The sequence below is a fragment of the Camarhynchus parvulus genome, chromosome 17 (assembly GCF_901933205.1).
Source record: "Camarhynchus parvulus chromosome 17, STF_HiC, whole genome shotgun sequence".
Lineage (NCBI taxonomy): Eukaryota > Metazoa > Chordata > Aves > Passeriformes > Thraupidae > Camarhynchus > Camarhynchus parvulus.
The window spans coordinates 8775117-8796823 of record NC_044587.1 but is presented as its reverse complement, the minus strand read 5'-3'; the positions used below and the strand labels follow the sequence as shown (position 1 = coordinate 8796823).

At 50.3% G+C, this 21707-nt stretch overlaps 1 protein-coding gene across 1 annotated transcript in view; it reads right to left on the bottom strand.

The window, feature by feature from the left end:
- The window catches only part of WHRN (whirlin), a 57299-nt gene that overhangs the window by 7285 nt on the left and 28307 nt on the right, over nt 1–21707 (bottom strand). The window contains exons 3-9 of the mRNA XM_030961428.1: nt 18826–18951; nt 10963–11165; nt 9600–9636; nt 7932–8144; nt 6836–7042; nt 4258–4290; nt 895–966 (exon numbers count right to left, since the gene is read on the bottom strand). Coding sequence (XP_030817288.1) covers nt 895–966; nt 4258–4290; nt 6836–7042; nt 7932–8144; nt 9600–9636; nt 10963–11165; nt 18826–18951 — 891 coding nt within the window. The remainder of the gene's footprint in view (nt 1–894; nt 967–4257; nt 4291–6835; nt 7043–7931; nt 8145–9599; nt 9637–10962; nt 11166–18825; nt 18952–21707) is intronic.

The window sequence follows — 21707 nt, the reverse complement described above, 5'->3', positions numbered from 1 at the left end:
ACAGTGTCACACAAACACCTTCCTGACCTAACAGTGCCACACAAACACCTTCCTGACCTAACAGTGTTACACAAACACCTTCCTGAGCCTACAGTGTCACACAAACACCTTCCTGACCCTCTGACAATGAAAATACAACTCACAAATGAGCACAGCTACAGAACATCTGATAGGCCAAGAAACGCTTATAACATATTCTAATTAGGAAATAGCTGGCTTCTGATTGTGATGGCGTGAATTATAACATCTGTATTGTCTCACCCTTCTCATGAGACTGAAAATGCAATAAAAGTTTTAAAACTTTTATATTTTATTAATATATACTTAAATAAAATATTTGTATATTTTATTAATGTAAAATATAATATTTTATATCAGAACAAACCATAAAAATGTATATAAATATATAAAAATCATATCTAAAGCATATATAATATTGATATATATAAATATAAAGAATAAAATTCAAAAATTACATATATTTATAGAAATAAAAATAAAATTTTGATTTATAAATAAGATTTATACAAATAAAATATTATATATATAGTATATATATGTATATATATGTACATATATGTGTATATATATACATATATATGTGTGTGTGTGTGTGTATATATATATATATATATATATATAAAATATATATATTTTACTTTATTTTCAGTTGCCCCATGTCTGGGTCAGAAAAGGGCCTAATCCAACACAGAACACTCCCCCCAAGCTTTTCTTTGGTTGCACAAGGCTGCTCCTATCCAGCCAGGCAGAATCCTTGTCCTGACCCACCTGAGGAGCTGTGCTCAGTGACTCCCCTGGCCCAGCTGCTGCCCTGGGGCCCAACCCAGCACCCCCAGTTTGCCTCCTGCTCCCCCCAGCTGCGTGCAGCCTTACCAGGGACACATCTGGCAGGGTGTTGATGCTGCTCTGGTGGCAGTCCCCAGCTCCCTCCAGCTCTGACGTGTTCTGGGAGGGCACAGAAGAACAGAGAGCCATGGCACAGCAGCAGGAGAACCAGCACAGTGCCAGGGCATGGGCAGAGGGATGCTCCAAACCCCTCCCCATGCAGGGCCAGCCTTACCCAGGGGTTTTGTGCCTCTTTGGGGGTGCCTTTTTTGGGACACAGGCTGTCCCAAGCTAAGGGATGTGCTCAGGGCATGCTGTGGACCTGACACCTTGGGGTGAGCTCCTCTAGGCCCAAATCAGCTGCTCCTGCTGAATTTGGAAGGAGGGAAGGGACCAACCCTGATGGCTGCAGTTCAATATCTGTTTTTTTTTTTTTTTTATCCCCAGAGGAAGGACAATAGAAATTTAAAACTCTCCTCCCCTGCAACCCAGAGCAGTGTGTCACAGACATCTTTTATAGAAAATCCTTTCCTTAGGATTTTTCCTCCTGAGAAGCTGAGAGGCCTCAGGAACAACATGTAAACATTGATTACCTGCTGCTGTGGAATGCAACAGGTGCATCTGTGATTGGTCTCATGTGGTTGTTTCTAATTAATGGCCAATCACAGTCAGCTGGCTCAGAGAGAGAGTCCGAGTCACAAGCCTTTGTTATCATTCTTTCTTTTTCTATTCTTAGCTAGCCTTCTGATGAAATCCTTTCTTCTATTCTTTTAGTATAGTTTTAATGTAATATATATCATAAAATAATAAATCAAGCCTTCTGAAACATGGAGTCAGATCCTCATCTCTTCCCTCATCCTGAGACCCCTGTGAACACGGTCACAGCAGTGGGTCTCAGATGCAAAGAGAAGCTGCTGCCACTGCTTGATGAGCCCAAAAATGTCACCAGGAAATGCCCCACCACAGTTTTGAGGAGATCACAGCTCCAGGAATCCAGAAGGGATTTCCTGGGGGAATCTCTCAGTAGGGATGGCTCCAGGGAGAGGCTGTGGAGCAGAGCAAAGCTGGCCAAGTCAGGGGTGGCAGAGTGGGGACACAGCGGAGCTGCGGGTGCAGAGGGAATCCTCTGCCAGGGGGGACCATCCCCAGCTCTCCTGGTGGCAAACCCAGCCTCAGCCTCCTCTCCCTCAGTATCTGCTTCTCAGGGAGGCTGAGCTCAGCTCCTGTCAGGCTGGCAGGGCACACTTTAAGTGCCTGCTATTTATTGCAGGGTAAACAGCTGATTAGCTGAAACTCTGGTGCTTCTGCATCCCCCCCCAGCTGCTGGAGGCTGCTGCTGTGCCTGGGAGATGCTCGAGTCCCAAAATAGACACGGGAGGCAATTAAGACCATTAGAGGAGCAGCAAAAACATTGATGTAAAGTGCTTTTATCCCTGTGGCTTCTGAAGGAGCCCTGGAGAATGAGAACACAAAGAAACAGCTTGTTCAGGGAGTGACAGGTAAAGGCCTGGCTTGGGAAACCTTCCTGTGCCACGGGCTGGTTCCATCCTCCATTACTCCAACATAAGGGCAGGGGGCTTTTAAAAGAGAATCACAGAAGGATTTGGGTTGGAAAGGACTTTAAAGCCCATCCAGTGCCACCCCCGCCATGGAGGGACACCTTCCACTGTCCCAGGCTGCTCCAAGCCCTGGCCAGCCTGGCCTTGTGTCACAGACATCTTTTATGAAATATCCTTTCCTTAGGATTTTTCCTCCTGAGAAGCTGAGAGGCCTCAGGAACAAAATGCAAACAATGATTATCTGCTGCTGTGGAATGCAACAGGTGCATCTGTGATTGGTCTCATGTGGTTGTTGCTAATTAATGGCCAGTCACAGTCAGCTGGCTCAGACAGAGTCCGAGCCACAAGCTTTTGTTATTCATTCCATTCTTTTTCTATTCTTAGCTAGCCTTCTGATGAAATCCTTTCTTCTATTCTCTTAGTATAGTTTTAATATAATGTATATCATAAAATAATAAATCAGCCTTCTGAACCATGGAGTCAGATCCTCGTCTCTTCCCTCATCCTCGGACCCCTGTGAACACTGTCACAGCCTTGGGCACTGCCAGGGATCCAGGGCAGCCACAGCTGCTCTGGGGAATTTGACTGGCAGCAGCCAAACTGTCCCAGCTGTGTCACTACTAAAATGGGAATAATCTGATGATGCCCCCTAAAACCTGCCAGGGCCGTCTCCCCCAGCCCTGTGCCCATCACAGGCCCTGTCCCAGCTCTGGGCTCGCAGCAAGGACCACCCTGTCCCAGATGCTGGGTGGGCACAGCACTGTCCCTGTGCCCCCCAGTGCCACTGCCAGCCCTGTCCCCCCAGCCAGGGACACTGATGCTGCACCTCTGCCTGCAGGAGATTTGCTTTTCCTCACTCCTTCAGGGGGTAAAAGCAATTAAACAGTGATTGCTCTGGGCCATAAACCATGATGACTTTTAAGCACATTTGCTTTCAGGAATTGGCTATTTTGAGGCTCTGCCTCCCTGGATTTCCCTTGAAAGACTCATGGAAGCCACTGCCCTGAAAAATGAGTGTTGAGACGGTTGCTCCCTCCTGCTCCTCTTCTGTTTTCCAGTTCCTCAGGGTAACTGGGGCCAGGTGAGGCCCTTCCAGCCTCTCCTCAGAGCAGCTGGGAAATGTTTGTCCTTCTTATCCTAAAAAGAGTGCCCAGCAGGAGTGATGGAGCTGCAGAGCATCTTTCAGATAGGCAGAGACTTTTCACTTGCAGATTAAAGAGTGGAGAAACTGCCACCTCCCCGGGGAACACAGCCTGACCTTTAATTAACCTCTCAGCTCCAAATCTGTCCCCTAATTTCCAGTTACTGCTAACGAGAGCTTTGCTGAGCTCCTCAGCCTGGGTCCTGCAGGGTGGCAGCTTTGAACAACTGCCCCAAAACAAAAGCTTGGGGATAAACTCAGCTTCCTTTCCATCTCCCACTCTGGAATGCAGCCACGGGGATGGAGGAGCCACAAGCCTCTGCTGCAGATTTCAGGGGCTCTAAGCATGCAAAATGACCTCCACATGTGGTTTTACTCTGTCCTTATCCTCATCCTCTGAGAGGAGCATTCCCAGCACGTGGGAATGCTCCATGTGAGACATCCCAGGGAGCTGGAGCTGGCTCACCTCTGGAACCAGCTGGAGCAAGGCAGCACCTCTGGAACCACCACCCCCCTCCAGCCCTGGGAGGAGAAGGCACCTCTGGCTGGCAGCAGCTTTGCTAGGAGGTGGTGGAGAGGAAAACCAAAACCCCCAGCTGCAGAGGAGCAGCAGGGCTGGGTGACACGAGGTGGCCCTGCAGGAGCTGCCACACCCCAGGGCAGCCCATCCCTCCCTGCCCACACCCCCTGCCCCAGGCACTGCAGCCCTACCTCCATCAGGTCTATGAGCCACAGGAGCCGCTCCTGGGGTGTGCCCGGGGAGAGCAGAGGAAAACAAGCACAGAAGGGAAAATGTGCCATCAGGGAGGGTGCAGAACAAAGGAGAGAGCTGAGCAAACCTTGGCACAGTGCTGCCCCTGTCCCCAAACCCAGCCCTGAACCCACCCCAGAACCCATCCCCAGAACTCAGCCCATAACCCATCCCAGAACCCAGCCCATAACCCAGCCCAGAACCCACCCCAGAACCCAGCCCAGAACCCACACCCAGAACCCACCCCAGAACCCAGCCCAGAACCCAGCCCAGAACCCACACCCAGAACCCACCCCAGAACCCAGCCCAGAACCCACAGGCAGAACCCAGCCCAGAACCCAGCCCCATAACCCATCCCAGAACCCACAGCCAGAACCCAGCCCCAGAACCCACACCCAGAACCCACAGCCAGAACCCAGCCCCAGCTGCAGCCAGGGGGGGCTGGAGGGAGCCCCTCCTGCCAGGGTTCTGGGGAGGGAACAGCAGCAGGGGCCTGAGGGATCACTTTGGGAGCCCTGCCCACATCTCTCCTGCTATCCAAGCACCCATCCACCACAAGCTCTTTGGCAGCTGTTGCAGCAAGTGGGCACAGCCGTGTCCAGTGGCAGCATTCCCACCCCCCTGGATGGATCATCTGCATTCCCTGGAGCAGGGTGTGCTCTCCCACCCCTGGGGACAGGTGCCACACGGCCAGGGAGGCCCTGCAGGGCACAGGGGACACGTGCTCTGGCAGGAAGCTCTTAAAGCAGTGGTGCCCACTCCCTTCTCTGTGCCACAGCAGCACCCTGGTGTCCCTCCCCGAGCTCTGGGCTCGTGTGCCAGGTGGGGCTGAGCCACTGGTCACACACTGGCCCAGGCAGGCACGTCTGGCACGTGTTGTGGGGCACCAGGCACACCTGGAGCACGTGGCACAGCCCCAGGCATGGCACAGCATGAGAGCAGGGTGTTACACTCAGCACACAACCCTGGCAGACCTGTGCCAGCCCTCAGAAAAACTTTCCCAGCAGCTCCTTAGAGAACAGAGCAAAACCCACTTTGTTTATGCAGATCCAGAAAGGATCTCACTGAAATCCCTCCTGACGTGAGCAGGTGGCTTTCCTGTGGGCACTTGTGGATTTACAGGACAAAAGCACAGCTCTGATGCTCTGACACTCTCTGAGGTCTCTCACAGGCAGGCAGAGCCCCAGGAAAGCCCCCTCCCCTCTCCCCCATGGGCTGTGCTGGGTGGACCCTCCCCAGCCCCATCCCACCACCGTGGGCTGCTTTCCTTGCTGAGCACAGAGCCCATTGTTCCCCCTTCTCTCCATGAAGGGTTTAATTTCCAAGGTTACTAATGCATTTATGATGAAAGGCATTTTATGGCGAGGAAATTAATTTGGGGGCTGTGTGCCTGCACAGTCTGAGGTGATTACAGTAACTTAATTAGACGGTGCGTGCGACAGGGGCCTGGCAGAGACGTGGGAGTGCTGCTGCTGCTGCTGAGAGCTGAGAGTGGGTGGCAATGGGATGCAGCTGCCTGGCCACTGGGGCTGCCACTGGGATGGGGAGCAGGCAGCCAGCATCCTTAGGGGGTGATTTAGGAGCTGGTGAACAGCAGCAGGCAGGGTTGGGATTTCTGTGGGGACGGCAGCTCCAGTGGATTTCTGGGAGCAAGGCAGGCTCTGTCCCTCACTGGGATGCAAGTGATGCCTCAGGTTTAGCTTTTCTATTTTTCACATTCTGTGCTGCTTTAGTGGGTGGGTCTGAGCTCCATATGAGGGGATGGTGAGCTCTGTGCACAGAGCAGGGAGACAAAACAATTCCTGCTCCAGCTGGGCACCAAGGACAAATGATCCAAATCTCAGCCCCAAGAGCACAAACACCGTGGGCTGGAGAGAGAAAAACAAGCAGGGTGGGACTGCCTGGGCTAAAGCTGGAATGGGACAATGAACTGCAAGATGCAAATGGAGCAGAACTGATCCAAGTGACAGACCCCATGCCCGGCCGTGCATTTTGGGACCATTTTGGTTCATCTTGGGTGCAGCCCTGGCTGGGCTCTTGTGCTGCCCAAGGTGGATCCATGGAGGAGATCCTTTGAATAAATCCCTGCTTTATTCTTTAGCTCTGTCCAGTCTCTGTTCTAGGCCAGCCTTCCCAAGGCATCAAAGGGGCATGCAGCCCTCGAGCAGGGCACAGCAGCACTTCAGTGTCAGGGGCACAGAGACACCCAGCACCTCATGGCATCACCCAGAGTGCACAGAAAAATAACAACCTTGGGGAAACCATGGGGGCAGCTGGACAGGGCTCCCTGTGGGGTGAAATGGCTTTGCAGCACTCTCTGCCCCATCAGACAGTCCATGAAATGTAGGATAATACAAAGTACATGCTATGCATTTCCATGAAAAACCCAAACATTATCTCCTAAACGCATGGTATTCGGACAGTACAGCCACCAGACACATTCTTGTTTCAGGTACCACACAGCCCAGGGAAAGCAGCTTGCTGTAGCACTGCCAGGAGGAGGTGCTGGGAGGAAGGGATGGGGCAGGAGGGACCTACCCGGGCCGAGCTGACGGTGGTGGCAGTGAAGTGGCTGCTGGAGGACGAGACGGTGTCGCTGTAGGACATCGTGGAGTAGGAGTCGGGGCTGGGCCCCGCAGGCTGCCGGGCCTTCATGGACTCGATCTCCCTCTTGAGCACCAGGTTGTCAAAGCGGTCCAGGTCTTGTGGGGAGATCACCCCCCTCACCTCAGAGAGCAGAGAGAACTGGCCAGGCACACAGAGCCACAGCCAGGTGGGAGCACAGTCACATTCCTGGGGAGCTGGAGGCCTCCCTCCCACCACGGTCAGCAGTGCCAATGGCAGGTGATGGAGGAGGTTTGGTCATAAACGATACCAGAAGCTCCTCTGCCACTGAATACCAGCCTGCATCCCCACAGGGTGCCCAGAGCAGCTCTGGCTGCCCCTGGATCCCTGGCAGTGCCCAAGGCCAGGGCTTGGAGCACCCTGAGGTAGTGGAAGGTGTCCCTGCTCATGGCAGGAGTGGAACAAGGTGATTGTTATGGTCCCTTCCAACCCAGACCAGGGTGGAATTCTGTGCTGGTTCCATGATTGTCACAGACATCTTTTATGGAAAATCCTTTCCTTAGGATGTTTCCTCCTGAGAAACTGAGAGGCCTCAGGAACAAAATGTAAACATTGATTATCTGCTGCTGTGGAATGCAACAGGTGCATCTGTGATTGGTCTCATGTGGTTGTTTCTAATTAATGGCCAATCACAGTCAGCTGGCTCGGACTCTGTCTGAGCACAAACCTTTGTTATCATTCCTTCTTTTCCTGTTCTTAGCTAGCCTTCTGATGAAATCCTTTCTTCTATTCTTTTAGTACAGTTTTAATGTAATATATATCATAAAATAATAAATCAGCCTTCTGAGACATGGAGTCAGATCCTCGTCTCTTCCCTTATCCTGAGACCCCTGTGAACACGGTCACACACGATAATGTGGATTTCTCTCCCATTTCCTCCCCCTTTTCCTGAGCAGATCACCTTGGAGGCACGGGGCCCACACGGTGACAATGCCCACAGCATTGTGGCAGTGACTCTGCTCAGCCCAGCAGCCCCCAGCAGCTGTCCCTGCCCTGGGGAGGGCCTCACCTTGGCGTGTGTGTTGAGCAGCTCGAAGAGGGCCATGACCAGAGCATCCACGGAGATGTTGCCCTCCTTGTACTCGTCCAGGTAGTAGCCCATGGTGGCCCTCTCCTGTTCGTTGAGCAGGTGCCGGGCCTGCTCCTCCAGCATCACCCGGCTCTGGTTCACCATGGTGCTCAGGGTCACCTGCGAGCCGGCCAGCCCCCGGTAGAACACGGGCTGCAGGGCACAGGGGACAGCCTTGGGGCAGTGGGAAGGAGGGCAGAGCTCTGCTGAGCCAGCTGGGCCATGGAGGGCCCCTGCCCTGGGCTCTGCCACCAGCCCTCCCTGCCAGCACTGCCTGCGGGGCAGCTGGGAGTCAGACTGCAAGGAGGATTTTGGGGATGACAGGAGGAAGGTACCCTCAAGTCCCCCCCATCAGCTTTTCAGTGTCACCCCTTGTTTGGGTAAGTCCAGAGCCAAGATCAGAGGAGCTGAGCTTTGCTCTCTGGGACAGGGACAGGAGCAGGGCACGGCTGGGGCTGGGCCAGGGCAGCTCAGGCTGAGCTCAGGGCAAGGTTCTTCCCCCAGAGGGTGCTGGCACTGCCCAGGCTGCCCAGGGAATGGGCACGGCCCCGAGGCTGCCAGAGCTCCAGGAGCCTTTGGACAGCGCTGCCAGGGATGGACAGGGTGGGGTTGTGGGGGGCTGGGCAGGGACAGGGGCTGGGCTGGGGGATCCCTTCAGTCCCTCCAGCTCAGGATATTCTGTGACACTCTGATTCTCTGAGTCCACGCAGCACCAGTTGAGTTTCCCATCCCTTTTCAGCGAGTGCAGATCCTGTCCCCCAGCAGGCAGTGATTTAATCCCAGGCTGTGTTCCTGTTCCTCCCTGCCAGAACTGGGGGAACTGGGGCCACAGGAGACAGGCCAGCTCCCCATCCTATGGAAAAGGCACATTTTCCCCCACTGCCAGCTTGAAGCAGACCCCTAGTGAAGAAAGAGCCACTGGCAACCAAAGGAACCCCAGGGAGAGACAAGCCTGGCTGCAGATGAAAGACTTTTTCCCTTTGAGAGGGATTTCTGAGGGGAGGCAGAGCTGGCACAGGGATATGGAAACAGACAAGACCCTGACTATCCCAGAGACAGAGAGGACTTGAGGCTGGGGAACATGTTTTGCCAGCAAAGAGTACAAAGCTGTTATCAGTGAGAGCCACCTGTGAAACCTCCCTGCTTAATTTCCATTTAAAAGCAATGTGCTTTGCAAGGAGGTGTTGAGGAGATGCTGGCACAGAGCTGCAGGCACAGCACAGGGTGAGTCCCGGTGCCTGGTGAGCTGGGGAGGGCTGGCTCAGCTCTGCCTCGGGCTGGGACACACCCCTGCAGCTCCCAGGGCTCACAGACAGCCACATGAGGCCAGTCATGGTCACCTCTGCAGGGTGGAGAGGTCCCCACGGTCCTTGTCCATGGGTGATCATTGCCCCTTGCCCAAGAAGGCTGGAGGGCACCAGATGTGCTTAGAAGTGGCACAGGAGAGGGGACACCACTGTGTCACTATAGAACACAGCATGGGGAGGAGAAAAGCCCATTAAAATCCCAAACCAGCTTCCCTGCTGTAACCAGGAGCACGGGCCCTCCCTCCCATGGAAATAAACCACAATAGCAGTGATAATTTCACAAGGATCAGGAATGTCTTACCCTGGCTGCCACGTCCATGGCATGGTCACCCACTGCCCTGCGAGGAGGGAGAAGATCAGTTAGCCCTGAGTGCCTGGCACCTGGCACCTGGCACAGCACCTGGCACCTGCTTTCCTCTCTGGAGAGCCACAAGCTTCTGGCAGGGGACAAGGGGAAGGGACTGTGGATGTGACAAGTTGGTCAGAGAGTGAAACAGACAACTATCCCAGGCATTGTTCTGGGAAAAGCTGTGAGAAGCTCAGAGAAAAGAATTAAAACAATTCTTATGTTAAGTCTCTGCAGCTGGTGTTTGTGAACATGTGGAACGTGTTCTACGTGATGTTTATGGAAAGATGGTGCTGCTCCTAATTAACCAATTGGGTGACAGGTGTTATTAGAACCAGTCAGGTTCTGGGTGAATGATGTTGCTTATATAACTGTGAAGTTTCGTAATAAAGGAGCTTTTATGTCTTCTGAAAATGCACGGAGTTGTGTCACCTTCATTCCTGTTCCTGACTCAACAGTGACATTGGACAGCACAACCTTGTCCACACCTGCTGCACCCTACAAGCCAGAGATGGTTCCCTGATACAGGAGCAGACCCCATTCTGGGGAGCTCCATGGACAGGCTGGGGGTCCCCATCCTCCCAGGGGCTCTGAGCTGAGAGACCTCCCCATAAAAGCCCCTATCTCAGGTTGGAAATGGGGGTATATATTCAATTCCTATCTGTCAGAGCTGGGGCAGTTCTCTGCTGTCCATGGGGCAGTTTTCTTTATCTCTCCCACAGCCAATCCTCCCTCCAGGAGATCTCTGCTGTCCATGGCCACTGAGTGTCCCTGCAGGGCTGATCCAATTCCAGCATCCCATGGGGAGATGCTGCGCCCAGGGGAGGAGCCAAGCATTCCTACCTGGATCCAATCTGAGCCTGGAGCAGCACAGCAGCCTTTGCCCCTGCATTGCCAGAGGAGCAGCTTTCTGCTGCCCTGCATTGCCAGAGGGAGCCCAGGCCCATCTGCAGCAGCCCTGGAGCTGCAGAGGAAAACTCCCCCCATGTGCAGGATCCCTGCTCCAGCAGCAGCACAGCTGGCACTGCAGGAGGGCTGAGCCCCCATGGGATGGGGCTGTGCCACCCCCTGACACACAGGGGGGCAGGGTTTGTTCTCACTCTAGCAGTTATTTTTTGTGTTGTTGTTTGTGCTATTATATTTGTATTTTTTAGCTTTTCTAGTAAAGAGCTGTTATTCCTATTCCCATATCTTTGCCTGAGAGCATCTTAATTTCAAAATTATAATAATTTGGAGGAAGAAGGTTTACATTTTCCATTTCAGAGGAGGTTCCTGCCCTCCTTAGCAGACAATCCCAGTCAGCCCCCCAGGCCCTTACCCTGCAGAGCTGAGCAGGGTCTCCCCGAGCTGGGAGCTGCTGATCCAGCGGGTCTCATCCACGGTGGTGCGGGCGTGGGGCAGGCGCCCGATGTCCTTCACCGTCATCATCAGGTGCCGCGAGGACTTGAGCAGCTTCACGGCCTCGTCGTGGGGGATGCTTAGGAAGCTCCGGCCGTTCACCTCCAAGATCTGGTCTCCCACCTGTGGAACGAGGATGGACTGAGCCTGGTGTGTTCTTAGAGCTCTCCTGTTGGGAATAACACTTTCCTGTCCCAGCAGGGAGGTGCTACCCAGTCTAAGCCAGCTCCAAAGTGGGGTGCAGCAGCTGGAGGGACCAGGGACAATGCTGCTGGATGGAGATCATTGTCACTGTCATATTTTCTGAAAAATCCTCTTTGCCCAGAATTTCTCTCCTGAAAAGAAGTTGAGATGCCTCAGAGAAAAAGGAAAACAATATTATCTCAGTTGCTTCTCCTGTGTTTTGCTGCTTTGGAATGTGGTTGGAGATTGTTTATCCAACATGTGAATTGTTTTGACTTAATGACCAATCATGGTCCAGCTGTGTCAGGACTCTGGAAGGAGTTCACATTCTCTGAAAAAATCCCTTCACCCAGGGTTCTTCTCCTGGGAAGCTGAGAAGCCTCAGAGAAAAGGAAAACAATTCTTATCTCATTTGCTTCTCCTGTGTTGTGCTCATGTGGAATGTGTTTGGAGATTGTTTACCCACAGGTGATTGTTCCATTGGATTCTGCTGGGAGTTGTTTTCACTCTTTGGCCAATCAGGTCCAAGCTGTGTCAGGACTCTGGAAGGACTAACGAGTTTTTCATTATTATCTTGTTAACCCTTCTGTCTGTATCCTTCCTCTATTCTTTAGTATAGTTTTAGTACAGTATTCTTTAATATAATATAGAACATAAAATAATAAATTAGCCTTCTAAGAACATGGAGTCAGATTCATCATTTCCTCCCTTCATCCGGGGGACCCTGAAAACACCACGATCATCCCTCAAGCTGGCAGCCAGTGAGGCTGGAGGGGCCTGTTGAGGATCCCAGCTCAGACTGATCTTCTGCCCAGTCTCCTCCACCAGCCAGACCAACCCCAAAGAATATCAAGGCCTCCAGCCCAGTCCCTGCTGCTGCTCTGGGATGCCAGGAACCATCTGTGGAGGCTCCAGCCCTCAGATCTCTGCATGCAGCAGGGAGGGTCTCACCACAGCCTCCAGCACCCTGCAAACTGCAGCATCTGGCACAGCTGCATTCCATCTCTCCTCTGCTGTTTCCTCCCCTAAGAGATTTCATTCTGTGGGCAAGGCCTTTGCTGGAACCAGGAGCTGCCCTGACAGCCTGGCCTTGTTTGACACAGCACCCATCTGGTGTTTCACCCTTCATCCCAGGTCCTCTTCCTCTGTGCTCCCAGGGCTGCTCCTCCTCACTCCCATATCACAATTCACCCTATTCCTGATAAACCACATTTTTGGAAACTGGCCTTTCCTATCTTTGCTTAACCACAGGCCTCAGCTCAGCTCTACCAAAACACAGCAGGGATTTTCTCCTTGCCTGGCCAGCAAGGAGACACAGGGAGAGAAAAGTTGCAGAGAAGTGAAACAAATGATCAGTGGCAGATGAAGGTGCCTGTGAAAGGACAGATGGAAGAGATTAGGCCTGTTAAATTTAGAGAGGAGATCATGTGGGAGGCTGGATGGAGCTATACAAAATAAGGCTGGCAATAATGAGAAGCCAGAGAAGGGCTCCTGTTTGCCCTTCCCTCTGCTCAAAGGACAGAGGAGGCTGAGGGAGGCTGGGAGGATGCTCAGAGTGGTGCTGAGGGGAAAAAGGACCTGCAGCAGGAACCTCATGGAGTCATTTGGAAAAGGCCTTTAGGATCATTGAGTCCAGATGCAGCAGAGCTCAGCTCCACGTTCAGCTCCATCCAGGGACCCTGAGTGGATTTGCCTCATTCTTCACCATGAAGTTCAATGGTTTGTGTTGGAAGTGACCTAAAACATCCCACCAGTGTGAAGGAAGGGATCCCAGGGGAAGGCAAATGACACAAATGACCCCAACCACGGGGCTCCACAAATATCTCAGGTTCCCTTTGAGCTCTGTCAGATTTAAATCCACTGTCGGAAAATTGCTGGCTACCTGTGGATTCTTTGCTTCTTTTCTGCCAGGGCCAGGATTAAATCACAAGATGGTATTTCTTGTTTGGACTCAGATGTTTATTAGCTCTTACCTATATTACAGTCTCACAAACCATGAGTTCCACAGCACTTCAACAAACTAAAAAATGGAGCCATGTATCTCTCTCTACAAGGCCTTTTAAGGATAAACTGTCCAATTAAGAAGTGACACCTAAATTATTTTTACTTTTAACTCAATAACCAACCACCTATGGCCTGCAATGTGGATTTTTTATCAAATTACACAAACCCACCCAAATCCATGGAGAAGAAGGTGAAGGAGAAGGAGAAGAAGGTGAAAAAGAAGAAGAAGAAGGACCCGCCCTTCTCTAAAACCTCCATCTTGCTTTATATATATTACTGTATTCTAAACCCTTAAACTCTGATTTTTCTACCCTGTGATATCACAAACTTCTGTTCAAACTCCACACCCACAATCCCAGTTCTGTCATTCCATTTTGGAAGCTTCTCCACGGCCTCAGGTCAATGCAGTGTTCTCTTGGGGATCAGTCTGTCAGCAGAGAAAGTCTGAAATTCTCAGTAACCAGGGTTCCAACAGATACCAATGGAACAGGGGAGGGGAATTATGCCAGGGTCTGAAATGCCAAGAGAAACCCCCACTCAGGTGCACAGATATCATCTCCCAGCCCTTTCTGATCCATGAGAAAATTCCCTGGAGTGGATTTTGCCGCTCAAACAAGCAGCACAGAGTTCACTGCAACACCAAAACAATAAAAATCCAAATTTGATTAGGCAGTTTTATTGCAATTATGAATCTTTAATGGTTTTCCATAGCAGGGATTAAATTTTCATGATTTTTTGGTTCAGGACAGTTACACGGGTTTAATAATCTTTAATTTCTCCTTTAAAGAGTGAACCAAGAGGAGCCTGGCACGCTCTTGTAGCATCAGGAAGACCAGAGGGAACCTGGATTTTTTGCTAATTAACATAGATAATTATATTTCCCCCTAAAGTCAAGGACAAATGGGAAAGTAACAAAAAATCTGCAGAGATGCAATAAAACAAAAGCTGACCCTGAGAAATTATTTGCTGTATTCACAGCTCCAAACTGGCACGGAATAAAGGAAATAATAATAAGACACACACCCACACACACACACAAAAAGTTACAATAAAACACAGGAAAATTATTGCCCTGGATATTTCAGGAACTACTTTTCAGTTGTGCTCAGCTAATGGTGGGTGGATACCCAGGATGTGCTGAATGCTTGAACACCTCTGAAAATGTGGATTACTCTCATTTCCCAGGGAAAATTGTAGCCTGAAATGCAGGGGCTGAACACGACACGCAAAAGGTGACAGACCATGAGAAAAAGAGAGTTTGGAAATTACACCTTGATGACAGCCCTGGCTCCTTCTCCTTCTGGAGACAGTGGGCAAGGGGAGGTGCAGTCAAGAGAAACGTGATGGGCTTCAGACAAGGGTTCTGAGCAGCAGCAATAATCAGAATTTGCTTGGAAAAATTATCTTTAAAATAATCAGAGTTTGCTCTGAAAAATTCTCTTAAAAGTAATCAGAATTTGCTCTGAAAATTTCTCTTTAATCAGAATTTGCTCTGGGAGAAATTCAATCACACATACAGAAAAATAGGCAAGAGATTTTAAATGTGAGTTAAGGTTAAAAGATACCAAACTGAGCTGGGAAGAACAGGGCCAAGGGGATGATGCCAAATGGGTTGGCACTGGCACCAGTCCTGTTAATGCCACTGAAGTGCCAGCAGAGAGGTTAATGACACTGGAGATAGCACTAAAGTAGAAGGAGCCTCTCTCCAGCACAAATAATTACCAAAAGCCCTTAAAAAATTAAAGATAAGGGCAGGAAAATGTATGGATCAATTTGGAATTGACCAAATGAAGGCTCCCAGTAAATAAGGGAGTGCTCAGCTTCTCCAGGAGGGAAGGGGGTCCAGGCAGATGATCCAGATGACCCATGTGGGAAGGACAGACCTGTGGCATTCACATTCTCTGAAAAAATCCCTTTGCTCAGGATTCTTCTCCTGGGAAGCTGAGACGCCTCAGAGAAAAGGAAAACAATTCTTCTCTCATTTGCTTCTCCTGTGTTGTGCTCATGTGGAATGTGTTTGGAGATTGTTTACCCACAGGTGATTGTTCCATTGGATTCTGCTGGGAGTTGTTTTCACTCTTTGGTCAATCATGGCCAAGCTGTGTCAGGACTCTGGAGAGAGTCAGGAGTTTTCATTATTACCTTTTTAGCATTCTGTATGAATCCTTTCTGTATTCTTTAGTATAGTTTATTATTCTTTAATATGACATAGTATAATAAAGTAATAAATTAGCCTTGTGAGAACATGGAGTCAGATTCATCATTCCTGCCTTTGTCAGGACATTCCCAGCAAATCCAACATAGGACAGGGAATGAGGGTGCCATGGCTGGGGGTCCTTTCCCCAAACACTGCAGCCCAAAGAGAGGAGATGAGAGCCCAGGGAGGGAAGGGGCTCTCTGGGGTGGCAGTGCTTGTCTGTGGCCGCATTTCTCTTCACAAAGAAAAGCAAGGCACAACCTCCCAAGGATATTTTCTGGGAATCATAGCGAGGAATCTCAGAGAAAGAAAAAACAATTTTTATCTCAATTGCTGCTCCTCTTGTTGTGCTCACGTGGAATGTGTTCTGGAGATTGTTTACCTGAGGTGACCAATTGCATCCATGTGTGTGTGTCAGGACTGTCAGCAGACAGTCCAAGATTTGGTGGAGTTGAGTGCTTGTGCAGTTTCAGTTTAGATGTAGCGTGATATAGTATAGAATAATATAGTATAATAAAGTAATTAATTAGCCTTCTGATATCCACGGAGTCAGATGCATCATTTCTCCCTGCCAGGGGGGGTTGCTTGCTTTTCCAATAGTTGTGGCACTGGTGGGGGGAGGTTTTTGGTGGCCTCCCAGGAGAGGAAATTTCTGTCCCCATCAAGGTGACACCACTGGAAGGACCAGGAGAAATGTGACATCTTGGGTACCACAACCACAACCTCCTGAGTGACTTTGTCCCTTTGCAGCTCATTCCCAAACTCCGAAGGAGCCACAAGGTTTTTATTCCATCTTGTCTTTTTCCAGGACATTTGTCTGTGTCCAGACCTCAAAGCTCACTGCAGCTTTCAAGGGGTGGCTTTGGGATGAGTTTGCAGATGACACCAAATGTGTCCAGGGAAGGGAATGGAGCTGGGGAAGGGTCTGGAGCCCCAGGGGAGGCTGAGGGAGCTGGGAAGGGGCTCAGCCTGGAGCAGAGGAGGCTCAGGGGCCCTTGTGGCTCTGCACAGCTCCTGCCAGGAGGGCACAGCCGGGGGGGTCGGGCTGTGCTCCAGGGAACAGGGACAGGAGCAGAGGGAACGGCTCAGGCTGGGCCAGGGCAGGCTCAGGGTGGATATTTAAGAAAAAAACTTCACCAAAAGGGTTGAAAGGACTCCAAAGTCCCCATCCCTTGAAGGATTTAAAAGCCATGTGGATGTGGCACCTGGGGACATGGGGCAGTGCTGGCCTTGCAGTGCTGGAGAAATGGTTGGACACAATGAACTTGGAGATCTTCAGCCTAAATTACTCTTTGTTTTATGACAGCCAGTGCTGAGGTAAAATCATTCAGCTCTTCCTATTTACAGTCTCCCTTTCCCTCTCCTCTCATATCTGGATAAATATGGATCATGATTTTCACCCCAGCCCTCGTTCTGGGAACTCAATATTGAGTTGTTTGCTCAGAGCAAGCTCCCTGGAATCTGCTATTTCTGATTTAAAGGTCAAGGAGAGCAAACAAAAATGGCTTAAGGACAAAAAAGAACCCCAATCCTGACAAAACACAGCACCAGGAAAAATGAGCAAGGAAGAAATGAGGGCCAGCAGGGCCAGGAACAGCATCAGGAGCTCAGCTCGTGCCAGCACCACTGGGGACAGCAGGAAGGAGGCAGGGAGGACAGGAGCTGAAAGCAAACGAGGCTGACTCACCCCCCTCCTCCTCCAACCCCCACCTCTTCACTCTCAGAACTTCCTTGTAGGCAGCAGATTTTCAACCATGCCCCAAGAACACGTTGCCAGAAGTTTCATGAATGAATAAACATCAAGAAGGCCAAGGGCAAGCCTATGAATATTGAGTTATTGCCTGAGTTTTGGCTGCAGTTCTGCCTGCTGAGGGAGCAGGACAGCAGCATCTGAACCAGCACCAGCTCCTCTGGGACCCTCATCTCAGGGTCTTGGTCCTTGTTTCTAGAGCTGGAAAAAGTTTCTGGGCCTCAGAGAAACTTCCTTGGCTTTGCCTGGCTTTCAGTAGCTTTTGATTATCCTTCCATCAAAATTTAAGGGAAGTGTAAAACATTAATTATTTATTTTTGTTATTATTTAAAGAGTCTGAAATTTTGATTTGGTGCCATAGATACAAAGAGGTAAAAATGAAATGTCTGACAACATTACAGATTGGTTTGGGTTAAAAGGGAGCTTAAATCCCATCCAGCCTCACCAGGAGACCTCCCACTGTCCCAGGCTGCTCCCAGCCCTGTCCAGCCTGGCCTTGGGCACTGCCAGGGATCCAGGGCCTGCCCACCCTCCCAGGGAAGGATTTCTGCCTTGTCTCTCATCTAAACAGCACCTCAGAATCAGCTCAATTCTGGCAACAAACTCAGTGAAAGCAGCAAAGCCCTCAGAAGGATCCACTCCTGGGAAGCCAGCAGGAACCTTCCCATCCACCCAGCCAGGCTGTGTTGAGCTCATATTGAGCAATCCCACAATATTTCCATTTCAGAGAGCAACAAATTACCTGGAAATCACATTTATCTGTGAATACCACATTTATCCACCAGTTCTTGCTTCCTTGTGGCATCACATCCCTTCCACCACCACCTGGAGCAGCAATATTCACCCCACCATGTCTAACAGCAGGACATAAAAGGCCTTTTTTTACCTCCAAACCTCCAGGCAGCACTGAATTTACAGCCTGTAGCATACACAAATCAGGAGGGGAAGCAGCTGTGAGCATCTGAAATCACACCAAGGCTGGCATCCAGCACAGCCCGAGCCTGCTGGACACACAAATCACTGCCTGGAGAGCACAGCAGCAAGGGAGGGATCTCCAGAATCAACCAGCAGAGGCTCAGGTGTGCAAACAACAGTGGCAGGACCTGGGGGGACAGGGCAGGGAACTGGCACTGCCCTGGGTGCTGAGTGTGGCTATTTGCTGGCATTCCAAGCAGGCAGGAGGGATCCAGCCAGGAGTTCTGCTGTTGGGACTGTCCCTGTGACATCTCCTCACTGCCAGGGGGATGCAAAAGGAATAGAAGCAGAGATTTCCCTGAGCAGCAAACCCAGGGAGCAGGAAAAACACCAAGGAAAACAATGCAGCTTCTTCTTTCTCATGCTGTATTTAAACTTTCAGGCTTCTGGGGTTTAGGGGATGGATCCTGACCCTGGCACAGGGGACAAAAATGCTGATGTCACCCACAGAAGCTCCAGGGAGTCCCTCCCCTTTTCAGTGACAGGATGAGGAGCAATAAACTACAACACAACAAGTTCCACATCAACATGAGGAAGAAATTCCTTCCCTGAAGGTGGCAGAGCTCTGGAACAGCTGCCCAGGGGATGAGGTGGAGTCTCCCTCTCTGGAGACATCCCAACCCCACCTGGGCACGTTCCTGGTCACCTGCCACCCTCTCTGGGATCACTCTCACCTTCAAGCCAGTGCTCTCTGCCTCGGAGCCCTTGTCCACACCTGTGATGTAGATGCCCAGGGAATATTCTGCCCCTCCTCGGATCATGAGGCCCAGGGATTTCCCTTCGTTCAGGACCAGGTTCACCTGCAGGGGAACAGGGAGAGACATTGATGTGGTGTCCAAAGCAGAGGTGGGACACAGCCACAGAGCTGGGCTGGACAGCAGCTCCTGGGGGGCAGAGGAGGCAGTGGGAGCCAGGAGGAAAAGCTCTGGGGGCTGAGAGGTTCAGCTACATCAGGGGAAGCACGTGTGGGTGGATTTTCAGCCAGGATCTTTAATGGAAAACTCTTCCCCCCCCAACCCAGGGAGGTGTGATGTCTTGGAGTGGCTACCTAGAACAGAGGCTAGAGCAGATAAAGACAATAAAAGTATTTATTAAAGGCCAGCAAATCAGCTGGTCCACAGGAGTTTTCCACTCTCTCCTCTTACAGGTTTTCTGTAGTTTCCTTCATTTGCATCACAATCATCACAAGGACCCTGAAGACCCCAACAGGAGCTCTGGCCTGGCTGAGCTGGACGTTTTCTGGATGTGATGTGATCGTTTGCAGGTGTGCTCGCTGTGCCTTCACAGAACACTGCTTTGAACAGGCTCTGATAAACGGTGGTTTGTCCTTGCACACTCACACCTGCCCCCCAGACCGAGGGTCTCAACACAATGGCCCAGGAATCTTCTCCACCATTTGGCCAGATGCCCCTCCTTTGGACTGGGACTATATAAACTGGAACAGTTGAGAGGGCTTTGGTGAACCCCCACAGACGATGGTGAATCTGTGTGGCTGGACCATGAGGATTCTGGCTCATTGGTAGCTATATTCCACTTCCCCTCTTTTTCTTTCTATCCTTTATTTCCTTTTCTGATCCCTCTATCGCATTTGCTGTTCGCCCTCAATAAAGGTGCATTTGTTGTGATAAAACTGACAGTCCCTGCTGTTTGTCTTGTGCACTTTTGGGATTTGGAAAGGAACCATCAGAACTCACTTGCCCTGCTGGATCATGACACAGGTGTACCCCTGGGGCAGAGACCTGAGAACAGCCCCCAAAACCCCAGGAGCAGCAGTGGGGTGGTGCCAGGCAGCACTGGCTGTGAATTGCCCCTCTGGTGTTGCTGCCTGAGCAAACAGAGCCATGATCCCCTATTGGATTTGCAGGGAATGTCCCAACAAAGGCAGGAACGGTGAATCTGACTCCATGTTCTCACAAGGCTCATTTATTACTTTATTATACTATATTATATTAAAGAATACTATACTATACTAAAGAATACAGAAAGGATACTTACAGAATGCTAAAAAGATAACAATGAAAACTCCTGACTCTTTCCAGAGCCCTGACACAGCTTGGCCCTGATTGGCCAAAGAGTGAAAACAACTCCCAGCAGAATCCAATGGAACAATCACCTGTGGGTAAACAATCTCCAAACACATTCCACATGAGCACAACACAGGAGAAGCAAATGAGAGAAGAATTGTTTTCCTTTCTCTGAGGCTTCTCAGCTTCCCAGGAGAAGAATCCTGAGCAAAGGGATTTTTCCAGAGAATGTGAATGCCACAATCCCCCTCCACCCAGCCTGGCTTGAGCCCAGCTCCAGCCCTCTGCCCTGGGCAGAGCTGACTGTGCAGGGCCATTCCAGGCACTCCCCACAGGACAAACCCCACTGGGATAATCACGTGCCTGATTATCTTCAATTAACAACGTCAGGACGACCCTTCCATAGATCCAGCACATCCTGCAGAAGGCATTTCATACTCCCCACAACCTGCCAGCAGCACCTGGGCAGATGTTCTCCCCACCAAATGCTAATTGCAAACCCAGCTTCCCCCTGCCTTCATCCACCCTCTCCTCCTCACGGGGCCTGACAATATCTGGGTGTTCAGGTGGGAATTTGGAGAGCACAGCAATCCTGTGCTCAGCCCTCTCGAGGACTGTCCATTTAAATTGGCCTTTGTTCACTCTCTGCATGACACTTTTAAAATGAATAACTCCAGGGTTATTTTTTTTTTTTTGCTTTGCTCCCAAGTTTTGAGTCACTTCTGGGTAAAAGCAGACAGCAGGAATAAAAACAAATGAGAAAAGCCAAAATGTGTTTCACACTGATAGAAACAGCCAGAAACAAGCTGTTTGTGAAGGGCTTTTATATTTAAACCCTTTTACTGCAGTCAAACCAAAATCTTGAACATTTACCTGGATGGAAAAATAATTCCCAGCCTCAAGTCAGTAATTAATCCATCTTTCTAGAGGACACAGCATCACAGAGGGAATTCAGGCCAGCCTTAGAGTGGCTGGTATTGAAAACCCATTTTCTGTCTTGGTGACAGAAACAGAAATCAGCAGCAGGACACAAATCCACCTAAGGCTCCAAATTCTGGATTTAGAGAAATGGATGCAAAGCTGGAACAAGAATTGTAAAACATCAACTATCTGTACCAGCATCCTTCTCTGAAAAACCTGATGTTCCCTAGGTTTCCTTTTGCTGCTTTAAAGGGCAGAAAGTGCTGGAAACAATTTTAGCATGGAAGGATTATAAAGGAATTACAGAGACCTTCAGGCTGGAGAGACGAGCTGGGCATTGGACCCACACAAAGGAGCAGCTGCCTGTCACATCCAAGGGCACTTTGGTTTTCTCATCACAGGCAAACCTTGCTCTGAACCACAGAATAGTTGGCTGAGTGTTTTTGAAAATTAGGAAAAGATTCAACTTTTCTGAAGTGCTGTTACAGGGAAATTTAGGATTTCCCTGCTCTAAGTTTTTCACCCCACCGTGGCTGTGCCTCTCAAAAAATCCCCCAGTTTGGGAAAAAAATACAAATAGGAGAAATGCAGCGAGGTGCCTGGAATCACAG